Below are 11,812 nucleotides of genomic sequence, written 5' to 3'. Positions count from 1 at the left end.
ATGTCGCTGGGCAACTAAGCCTGTGCACCGCAACTACCAAGCCCATGCACTCTGGAGCCCGCGCAACTCAACAGAGCCCAGCGCAGCCAAATAATAAACAAACAAACAAATAAATGGAACAAACTATTATGTACAAAATAAATAAGCTACAAGGGTATATTAAAATAAAAAGAATATGTATATATATACATATAACTGAATCACTTTGCTGTATGCCAGGAACTAACACAACACTGTAAATACTTAAAAAAAAAAAAGTTTTGTATTTAAAAATGCTATAGAAATTCAAATTAAGGTGGCTTCTGTAACCAAATATACTCAAGGAAAATCACTTACTAATTTAAGCAGTGATGTAAAGTTGTTCCATGTAGAATGATATCAAAAAGGAAATAAAGAAAAAAAGACACAGGTTTGCTCTTCTGAAATCTATTTGTTCTCATAAACTACTTTCTTACGGTTCCTTTGACCTACAAGTTTACACAACCTGTTAGTCAAGTCTTAGAGGCTATTAAAAAACAATACAACTATTAGTATATGTCCTACAGAACAATCTAGCTATATTTCCCAAATGCAACTACCAAAGACTATGCTTAATACAAAAGTAATTGTGATTTTTAAAACTGATATAAAAGGAATGAAAGATATAAAGGAAAAGGATGAAAAATAAGGCTGAGATGAAAGAAGAATATAGACTAATTTTCATATTGGCTCAGATTCTCTTCCTAATTAAACTACAGTAAAATAGGCATAAAAATACACCTAATCAAATTACAGTTTTAAATTGGCTGCCAGTTATGTTTCTCTATATAGATTTAAAAATCAAAACCTAAATAACTGTTTTAAGCTGGTAGCAAGATGTGTTAAACAAATACTACATTTCATGGGACTTCCCTGGTGGCGCAGTGGTTAAGAATCCGCCTGCCAATGCAGGGGACACAGGTTCGAGCCCTGGTCCAGGAAGATCCCACATGCCGTGGAGCAACTAAGCCCGTGTGCCACAACTACTGAGCCCACGTGCCTGGAGCTTGTGCTCCGCAACAAGAGAAGCCATCGCAATGAGAAGCCCGCGCACCGCAATGAAGAGCAGCCCCCGCTTGCTGCAACTAGAGAAAGCCTGCGTGCAGCAACGAAGACCCAACACAGCCATAAATAAATAAATAAATAAAACAAATACTACATTTCATATATACTGCAACTAAAATCTCCAGTTCTATTTGCTCAGCATTTCAAAATCAATGTGTCCAGGAAAATATAATCACACTAGAATTCTAGCATATTAACTTATTTTGCACACTTAGCTAATTAGTGATATATCAGTGTCACCATGTTGATGCCGGTGAAAGTTAATATCGATATGAATTGATAAAATTTGTATCACTTAGCAAATTGTTTCATAGTATAGCAATTTTCAAAGAATAAAGTGTGTACTAATATCCTGGATAAATAAGTTTTAGTTCAGAGAGCATTCATTTAAAATATGGTATCTCATCAGTCCAAGAATAAAATGGTGAGAACAAAACAATGTAACTCAGGTACCAGAACTGTGAGCCAAACAGTAGGACTTTTTTTTGCAATTAAGTCCTCATACAATTACCAGATAACCTACTGGATCATCTTGTTTTTTTTTTTTAAAGATACTGTGGTTTCTGCCTCTCTCTCTCTCTCCCTTTTCTTTTTTTAAAATTTATTTATTTTTTGGCTGCGTTGGGTCTTCGTTGCTGTGCGTGGGCTTTCTCTAGTTGCGGTGAGCAGGGACTACTCTTCGTTGCGGTGCATGGGCTTCTCATTGCGGTGGCTTCTCTTGTTGCGGAGCACGGGCTCTAGGCGTGCGGGTTTCAGTAGTTGTGGCTTGCGAGCTCTAGAGCTCAGGCTCAGTAGTTGTGGTGCACGGGCTTAGTTGCTCTGCGGCATGTGGGATCTTCCCAGACCAGGGCTGAAACCCATGTCCCCTGCATTGGCAGGCGGATTCTTAACCACTGTGCCACCAGGGAAGCCCTGGATCATCTTGTTTTGAGAATAATTTCAGGAGCAGCATTTCAAGGAAAATCCCAGCTAAAACATCATTTTAGCAATAACAAAGCTTTGGCTCAACATGATAATGCAACATTCAGTTATAATAGAAATATGTTTTATTATGGACAGTGAAACAGAAACAAAGAGAAAATAGAGGTATCAACCATGTATTTCATGTCCTTTTCTAGAATAAACAATGTTTATTAGGAAGTTGTACCCCCATTTACAATAAGTATCAACAATATCATGAAATAGTGGAACAATTACTGTCCAAATACTGAACTCCTGTAACCAAAACACATTTTGGGTTCAAGAAAACATAGTTTACATACCAAAAAACACCCCATACACACCAAAACCAAAAATCAGCTCCAGTTTAGGACTGTACTGACTGGAAAACACTTATTGTGTTACTGCTTTAAGAACCCCACGGAGCACCTTGTAACTCATCAACTGCACATTTTCCTTCGTAGGGAAACAAGGTCCTCTCTCAGTCACATAGGCATACGGAAATCTCAAAACCCAGAGGCCATCAGGTGGGAGAGTGATTTCTTGTTTTTCTGGGTAGAATACTGGACATGGTGGTGGGCCTGGCTGAACCTGAAAAACACAGGTTATATGATTATTTTAATATATTTCAATAAGAAACACCTGAACGATAAGTGCCTAAACAAAGGATAAGTTCACAGAGCACATAATATTAAGCAGGTAATGTGTACATTCTTAACTCCAATCATATCTGATATTACATTAAATAATCTCAAATATTATCCTGCTTTTCTACAGATTTTTAACTTCTAGTTCTGCCTCTAACCAGATGACGTGAATTGATGGTGTGAACTGATTAACACACCTACAATCTATTTTTCAAGAAACAGAATATTAGGTATAAGAGGTATTTAAAATTAAGACCTGTTTAGTTTGATACTCTGTACTTTTTTCATACAATCAAAACAAGCATCGGCATTTTTTGTTTGTCTGAGGACAAAAAGGGTTATATTTCTTACCTGAGGCATTAGTATTATCTGCAAAGGAGCATCAGGAACCACAACAAAAAGCCTCATAAGTTGAGCATAATGTGGTTTTAGCCCTCTACCCTGAGATGATGACAGAATATATAAGGGCATATCACTATTCAGGGCTTTTAAAGCTGATTCCTTGGGCCCACTTCCCATTACTTTCATTACTTTGTCAGGTCCTGAGCACATAAATCTTCGTCCTCGAGAGTCTTCATATTCAAAGCCCACAAATGCTCGCGCTATGTCATCTCGCCGTCTTCCTCTTCCCATTACAACTGCACTTCTCTTTCCAGGAACAGCTTTATTTGGAGCAGGCCAAGAATTTGTGTCTAAGTCTCCTTCATCTTCAGCTCTAGTCCTGATGACAATGTCCCAAGGCATAAGATAGTTTGTTCCTGGAATGAAGCCCTGTTGGTCCAAACCAGTATGAAAGTTATAAGACTTAGCAGGGCCTAGTTTAACCAAAGACCAGCTGGAGAATTTGGGTAGGAGACCTTTGGGGCAATTTGAATGTAGCATGCCTGGGAGATATTCAACTGTGGATGCCTGCCGATCAACCAAGTTTGGTCTCTTCTCAGTTTTTACTTCTCCTTGACCATGAACTTCTGGATTATCTCCTCCTGCTTGTGGATCAGGTGGATAGGTACCTAAACTATCTGTGGATTGGCCTAAACTCAAAGCTAAACTCAGGCTTGTGCTCTCTCCTTGGGTTTGAGGTTCTTTTTCTTTAAGTTTATCAGCATCTGCATCTGGAGGGGCAGGAGATGATTCGTTTTTGGCAGGAGCAGGATCTGGAGTACTTGGTTCAAATACTGGGAAATTGATGTGATCCAGTTTTCCACAACATTTTTCTTCCAGAAGCTATGGAGGAAGGAAAAAAACAAACAAACTGATCTTGTGAACCTTTCACTGAAAACAACACATGCTTCACATTAAAAAGCAAGATCAACAGTTAATGGGTAAGCAAATAAGTATATATAAAGAAAGTTCCCTTGTTACATATCACACTGCAAGTCACATTTACTTATCTAGATATTTTGCTTCTGAAAAAATATATTTTTACTCAGATGGTCGTTAGCAAAAAAAAAAAAAAAAAAAGAGAGAAGAGAAAGAAAAAATGTAGAGTCTACCTGATAAAAGTCATAGTTAGCTGCCTTGATATCAAAGGGATCATCTCGAGGTGCCTGTTTCCTTCCACAGTTACAGGCACCAGTGGATCGAGCTCGGCTATTGTGATACAGCACAGGAGGATTTCTATCGGGCTCTGGTTTTTCTCCTGGAAAATATAAGCCACTATTAATTTTACACACAGTGCAGACCCAAATTTATTTTGCATTCAATTGCACCTTAACCCCAAAATTTCTCCAAACAGTTCTTTGGAAATGAGAAGGAAAAAAACACCCAAAACACAAAAACTTGACTAAACACACCTAACAGAAGAAGCAAGTGAAAATACATGACATAATACATATTTTTAATCTAAACTTTTAGGGTCTCTAAGTAAATTTTATCATCATAGTGCCCATACATTTCATTATATTCATTTCAGTTAAAAAGGTAAAAATGTTAATATGAAATTCCTGAAACTTTGTATTGTTTAATAGTTCTCATTTACTAATCCCCTAGGGTTCATTCTTTACATACAAGAACATAATTAGTCATAGCTGATTTTTCTTTTTACAGCAGAAGAAAAAACTTAAATCGATGTACCTAAATTTCTGCAGGGCCCTCTTTTTAAAGTGTCAATACATAATGAACAAACTCTCTTAAAACAAGAATAAAAACACAGCTCAAAGTTTTGATTTCAAAATACTGAGAAAATTTTAGCCACCTGATTTAGGTAAGGAGTGAAATTTATGTACACAGTGTTGATCAGTTAAACTCCTCTCCTCACAGAGCTGATGGCCATTGCTCCAAAACTTGTAGCAGTCCTCGTGTAACTGCATGGCATATTTGTGAAAGGCTGGACCCCTAGCATGTTGACTGTACACTCGAAGAGCCTGGGCAAGCTGATTCTTGTGGACAGTCATTGTGTAATTATGAGGCAAATTTGACTGGTAGGCACTATGGGCCATGGGTAAAGCTTTTTGGCACCGGTTCTCCGAGAATTTTGTGTCAATATCCAAAAACCCTTCCAAGACTTTAATACTGCTTAAAATTTTAGACGTTAGCTCTCCAGTGGGAGAGCCCGGGTCCTCCTCTTTCCCATCGATAGCTACTTCATACAGTTTTGAAGCTGCTGAGATCCACTTCTGATAAGTAGGAAGTTCAAAATGGGAAGGCTGTGGGTTCCTGCCCACACTGTCATCAAAACCTTTCTTGCTTAGTACTAGCTCTACATGCTGCCATAGGAATTCCCGAAGAGTGAAATCCACTAGCTGCCCGGAAGAACTGGAACTGCTAGTGTCAGTATGGAAAGAAAGTTGTTGTCGGCTGTGCTGCCTCATCACCTGGTATCGCCTGGACCCAGAAAGGGGTGCAGGGACCAGCAAAGATTCGGGGTCTTTCACAGTACAATGACTCCTAAGTTGGTCCAGCAACATGCCTACTGGGTCCTCCTCCTGGCTTCCAGGAACTATGTACACAAACGCCTGATTGGCAGGCACAGTAAAGAGGCAGTTGATACTCTGATTAGTCAAGACACGACTCTTCCGGAAGATTCTATAAATCTGGTCTTCCAGGGCATGCTGCAGTCTCCTTTTGGGAGAATGCTTCTTGGGCTTCTCTGGATGAGCTGGGTCTTGGTTCCGAGGGGGTTCCACCTTGAGTGTTCCATTGAGTTGAAAGAGGAAAAGGAGTCTAGGTGGGCAAGGTCTGCAGTTTAGCTTCCAGTCTTTGCCAACTGGACAATCCTTAATGGCTGTTTTGAGGAGGGGCAGTACTTTCTGTCTCAGTCCATCCAGGGCTCTGAATACTCGATCATAAGTGATGTCAAAGGAACAAGTGGGATGGACCAGAAGCAAGATGTGACAGACGGAGAAAAGGTAAAGGAGACTGAGGCACTGCAGTTTCTCTTGATGCTTCCAGAACTCGTGCGCTTCTGCATGAGGTAAAGGGAGGCCACCTCCAGCTTCCCCGCTCTGAAGGGCCCGACAAGCCCGGAGAAGTTGGGAATTGTCACAGATGGAAGTGAGAAGAAGATACAGAACTTTGTTTTCCTGGTTGTAATAGGCTTGCAGAAGGCTGTAGTCCTGGGAACCTGGCTCAGTTCGGTTCCCTTCCGCGACACCGACACCTCCCCGAACTGGATCCCCGGACCCGGCGCCAGGGTCCCCGGCTCCACCAGCCTCCCCGACGACCGCAGCCTCGGTCCTGATTCCAGGCCCCGAGTCTCCAGGATCTTGGTGGCGAAAGAGGGGAAAAACCTGTCGGTCGCACACCGTGTTTACAAGTGAAAACTTCTCGGAATTCAGGCGCAGAGCCGTCTTGCCGAAGATTCCCACCACGCAGATCTCATCCTCCCGCCAAGAAGGCTCCGGTCCGCCAGCCGCGCTCCCACCACCCTCTGTAGGGGACCCCTCGGGACTTTCAGAGCCTGTCCAGGCTGAAGCGCCCATTAGAAGCTCTCGCAAGCTGACAGGACCCGCCATGGTGCAGAGACTACTCTAGCGTTCTTCCGGTCCCTCCGGTAAACAGAACCGGCTCTCGTCCAAGTTTGAAATCCCTCCTCCGCTTCTTCAGTTCCTGCTTTCCTCTCACTTTAGGTTCCGCCTCTCGCTTCTCCCGTCCTAGTTTTTCACCAAGGTTTTACCTAGTCCTACAGCACAGCTGATTTAAGATTTTCCTTAACCGGAGACTGTAGGAATTGAAATATCAGAAAGACATTTAGAAGCAGTTAGGGTTTTTTGTTTATTTGTTCTTCTTGATAGACAAAACGTTTAATGAATGTTGAAAGTTACAAAATCATTTTAGTGAAAAGGAGAGCTGTGTTTGTGACAATTCTAAAATGACAATAATTACATGCAAGATAAAGGCAGAAGTGGTTTTGAAAAGGAATTATATTCACACTATGCTAGATTTAATTCTTGTCAAATATTTATAGAGCATCTACAACAGGTTTATTGTCCTCACATTTAACCTCTTAATCCTTTCTACATCGTATTTTCTTTGACAAACAACTACTCACCCACCCACTCATCTCACTTCCAACTTTTTTTTCACTACCAGTAGTGATTTTATTTTATTTTAAGTATAGTTGATTTACAATGTTGTGTTAGTTTCAGGTGTACATCAAAGTGATTCAGTTATACATATTTTTTTCTGATGCTTTTCCATAATAGGTTATTACAAGATATTGAGTATAGTTTTCTGTGCTATACAGTAAATCCTTGTTATTTATCTATCTTATATATAGTGGTGTGTATCTGTTAATCCCATACTCCTAATTTATCCCCCCCCCCCTTTTTCCCCTTTGGTAACCATAAGTTTGTTTTCTATGTCTGTGAGTCTATTTCTGTTTTGTAAATAAGTTCATTTGTATTTTTTTTTTAGATTCCACATATAAGTGATATAATATTTTTCCTTCTCTGTCTGGCTTACTTCACTCAGTATGATAATCTCTAGGTCCATCCATGTTGCTGCAAATGGCAATATTTTATTCTTTTTTATAGCCAAGTAATATTCCATTATGTGTGTGTGTGTATGTCATATATATGTCACATATATATGATATATATATATATATATATATATATATATATATATATATATGCCTCATCTTCTATATTCATTCATCTGTTGATGGACACTTAGGTTGCTTTCATGTCCCGGCTATTGTAAATAGTGCAATTGGGGTGCATGTATCTTTTCGAATTAGAGGTTTCATCTTTTCCGGGTATGTGCCCAGGAGTGGGATTGCTGGATCATATGGTAACTCTATTTTTAGTTTTTTTTAAGGAGCCTCCATACTGTTTTCCATAATGGCTGCACCAATTTACATTTCCACCAACAGTGTAGGAGTGTTTCCTTTTCCCCACATCCGCTCTAGCATTTATTATTTGTAGACTTTTTGATGATGGCCATTCTGACCGGTGAGAGGTAATAACCTCATTGTAGTTTTGGTTTGCATTTCTCTAATAATTAGCAATGTCAAGCATCTTGGAAGCAGTTAGTTTGCAGTTCAAGGAATAAAAAAATTCCACAAAAAAGAGTGTCAAATGACTCTTCTAAAAGTAGGAAACTGTTTCACTTTAAGCTCCAGAACCTTGTTGTACAAGGTGTAGTCTGCAGCCCAAAGAAGGAGCTTGTTAGAAATGCAGAATCTTAGTCCCCACCCCAGACCTACTAATCAGAACATGAATAAATCCTAATGATTTGTACACACTTTATAGTTTGAGAAGCACCACTTTAAAAACATCTTTCAAAGCAAGGTGAACAGATTTCTTTCTTGACTCGTATCAATGGAAAAAAAGGCAGGGATTTTGAAAGGTTTATGGAATACAACAACAATATAAAATTATCAAACTCAGAAGAATATATACCAAAATGTTTAAAACGTGTTAGGATTTGTTTAATTCTTTTTCTTTACTCCTTTTTTCCCTGCTTTTGTAAAAAATGGATTTTTTTTAGAGCAGTTTTAGGGTCATAGCAAGATTGAGCACAAAGTACAGAGTTCCCATATACCCTTTGCCCCTACACAGTCATAGCTCCCTTTACTATCAACACTGGGCTCCAGAGTGGTACATTTGTTACAATCTCTGAACCTACTTTGACAAATCATTATCACTCCCAAATTCATAGTTTACATTAGGGTTTATTCTTGGTGTTGTGCATTCTGGGTTTGGATATGTATCCACCATTAACGTGTCACATAGAATAGTTTCACTGCGCTAAAAATCCTATGCGTTCTACCTATTCATTTCTCCCTTCCCCCAAACCCCTGGCTACCACTGATCTTTTTACTGTCTCCACAGTTTTGTCTTTACCAGAATGTCATATAGTTGGAATCATACATACAGTGCATAGCCTTTTCAGATTGGCTCCCTTCACTTAGTAATATGCATTTAAGTTTCTTCCGTTTATTTTATGATTTGCTAGCTCATTTCTTTTTTGTGCTGAATAATATTCCATTATCTGGATGTACCACAGTTTATTTACCCATTCACCTACTGAAAGACATCTTAATTACTTCCAAGTTTTGGAAATTATGAATAAAGCTCCTATAAACGTCTGTAGGCAGGTTTTTGGGTGGACATACTCTTATTTTTATATCTCTATTTTCTAATTTTTCTACAATGAACACTTTCTTCAATTTGTAATATTAAAAAAATTCTTCCTTGAAGAAATGTGGAAAGCCTTAATTCAATGTTTGATTTAGCTGGCTGGAAGTTCAAATAGTTAGATTTATTACTTTTAAAAAAATACTCTGGCTTTAAAGTAGAGATGAGATTAATTTGTGTTTAATGAGCTCTTACTTGGATGTCAAAAAATGATCATAATAAAAATCAAACAGAGTAGTTACTCTGTGTATGGCTCTGTGCTAAGTCCTTACCAAGAATTATCACATTTATGCATGATCTCACTTATCTGTGGAATCTAAAAAAAAAAACAAAAATAACCTAACATAGAAACAGAAAACAAATTGGTGGTTGTCAGATGAGGAGGTGGGTGGGATAGTGGGGTAGATGAATGATGGGTAGGAGGGGAATGGATGAAGGTGGTCAAAAAGTACATACTTCCAGTTATAAGGTAAATAAGTTCTGGGGATGTAATGTACTTCGTGGTGACTCTACACAGTTAACAATATTGTATATTTGAAAGTTGCTAAGAGATACATCTTAAAAGTTCTCACCACAGGAAAAAAAATTATAACTATATAAGGTGACCGATGTTAACTAAATTTATTGTGGAAATCAGTTTGCAATAGATACATATATCAAACCATTATGTTGTATACCTTAAACAAATGCAATGTTATATGTCAATTATATTGCAAGAAAAGTGGTTGGGGGAAGAATTATCATTTAATTCTCAAAGGAAGGGAGGGGCCCTAAGTCCTGGTGATGGTGTTTTTAATATATTAAGCTGTGTTGGGCTTCCATAAATTCTTCTTAATCAACACTTATTTACTAACAAGAATTTAGAAAGGAGTAGAGGTGGGCTTTCAAATGTATTTTTTAAAATTTTGTTTGTCTATTTGGTTTTTACTTGTTTGCTTCTCTACGTCTATATGTCCAGATTCTATCTCTTTTCTAAAAGCCAACTAAGATAAGAAATTGTACATGTTTATCCACATAAATTATATTGTGATCCTCATCATGTAGATTATTTGCTATGTTTAGTATGTGACTTTGCTGCTATAATTTTAAAAATTCTTTGACTTACAAATCCAGGAAAAATAGTGTATATTAACCACATCCATTTGTATAGATTTCCCAAGTAAACAAAATGTTGAAAAACCAAATTGAAAAGACTCTCTATGCAGCTGCTTCCCACTAGCTATCTATTTTACATTTGGTAGTGTATATATGTCAATGCTACTCTCTCACTTCGTCCCGGCTTACCCCTCCCTCCTCCCCATATCCTCAAGTCCATTCTCTAGTAGGTCTGTGTCTCCAATAGATGTTAAAAAAAAAAAGACTCTCTAGAAGAAAACAAGAGTAACAACTCTCATACTTTGCTGAAGGGACCATAGATTGATTGGTACAACCACTTGGAAAACCAGTTTGACAGTATCTAGAAAATAGGCACGCTTTATAACCTAGCAGTTCCACTCCTAGATATACACACTAAAGTAACTCTTGCATAAATGTACATGTTCAAGAATGTTCAAAATGGTATGCATAGTTCATGATAGACAAAAACTAGAAACAGCCTTAATATCCATTGACAACAGAATCAATTAATAACTATATTCATACATCAAAAATAAATTATCTATAGCACTGCACAATAATATGGTTGAATCTTAAATGTAGATTGAAAGGAGCCAAAAACAAAAGAATATATAATGTATGATTCTATTTATACAGAGTTCAAAAGCGAGCAAAATAAACCATAGCATTTAGGGGTGCATATTTAGAGGGCAAAGCAAAAAAAAAAGCAAGCAGATCGGTAGTTACTGGTTGTTGTTTTTTAAAAATTAATTAATTAATTTTTGGCTGCGTTGGGTTTTCATTGCTGCTTACGGGCTTTCTCTAGTTGCGGCGAGTGGGGGCTACTCTTCATTGCGCTGCGTGGCTTCTTGCTGCGGAGCGCGGGCTCTAGGCATGCGGGCTTCAGTAGTTGTGGCTCACGGGTTCTAGAGCGCAGGCTCAGTAGTTGTGGCACAAGGGCTTAGTTGCTCCGTGGCATGTGGGATCTTCCTGGACCAGGGCTCGAACCCGTGACCCCTGCATTGGCAGGCGGATTCTTAACCACTGCGCCACCAGGGAATCCCAGAAACAGATATATTTCTTAACTTCCATTATCTGTTTAATTTACATCCATAAATGTGGGTCTCATGAAAAAAAGAACACTGTCCCCACGTCTGCTTTCCAGTTTGGTGACTTTCCACAACACTGTATTTGGCATCTCAAAGCTATATTTATCTGAGGAAATATAGGCATTTTGGGGAAATCGCTAAAATATCTTTCTAGCCTGAGATAACCAGGGGATATTTCAGGGATATCATCTTATGTAGCTGTTTCCTGTCGGGCTAGAAAGTTCAGTGGAAAACTGCTACGCCTTGTTTCCCCTCCATGAGGAGCTGCAATCCTTATTCTTGGAACTGCAGCGGAAGTTATCAGCATCCAAGCTAATCCTGTGCCTTCAGAGTCACACTTACCCTAATGAGAGTTCCT

At 38.7% G+C, this 11,812-nt stretch overlaps 1 protein-coding gene across 1 annotated transcript; it reads right to left on the bottom strand.

Moving 5' to 3' along the window:
* Nucleotides 1–2,114: 2,114 nt before the first annotated feature.
* SMG8 (SMG8 nonsense mediated mRNA decay factor) lies at nucleotides 2,115–6,635 on the bottom strand. The gene is made up of 4 exons (XM_036837739.1): nucleotides 4,864–6,635; nucleotides 4,163–4,308; nucleotides 3,021–3,893; nucleotides 2,115–2,613 (listed from the first exon to the last, which is right to left on the bottom strand). The coding sequence occupies exons 1-4, from the start codon at nucleotides 6,620–6,622 to the stop codon at nucleotides 2,416–2,418; spliced, it is 2,976 nt and encodes a 991-aa protein (XP_036693634.1). The 5' UTR covers nucleotides 6,623–6,635; the 3' UTR covers nucleotides 2,115–2,415.
* Nucleotides 6,636–11,812: the final 5,177 nt, after the last annotated feature.

This window comes from Balaenoptera musculus, chromosome 20 (genome assembly GCF_009873245.2).
Source record: "Balaenoptera musculus isolate JJ_BM4_2016_0621 chromosome 20, mBalMus1.pri.v3, whole genome shotgun sequence".
In the NCBI taxonomy this organism is placed as follows: domain Eukaryota; kingdom Metazoa; phylum Chordata; class Mammalia; order Artiodactyla; family Balaenopteridae; genus Balaenoptera; species Balaenoptera musculus.
Note: the sequence above shows the minus strand (reverse complement) of the source record. Positions and strands in the feature narration are given on the sequence as shown.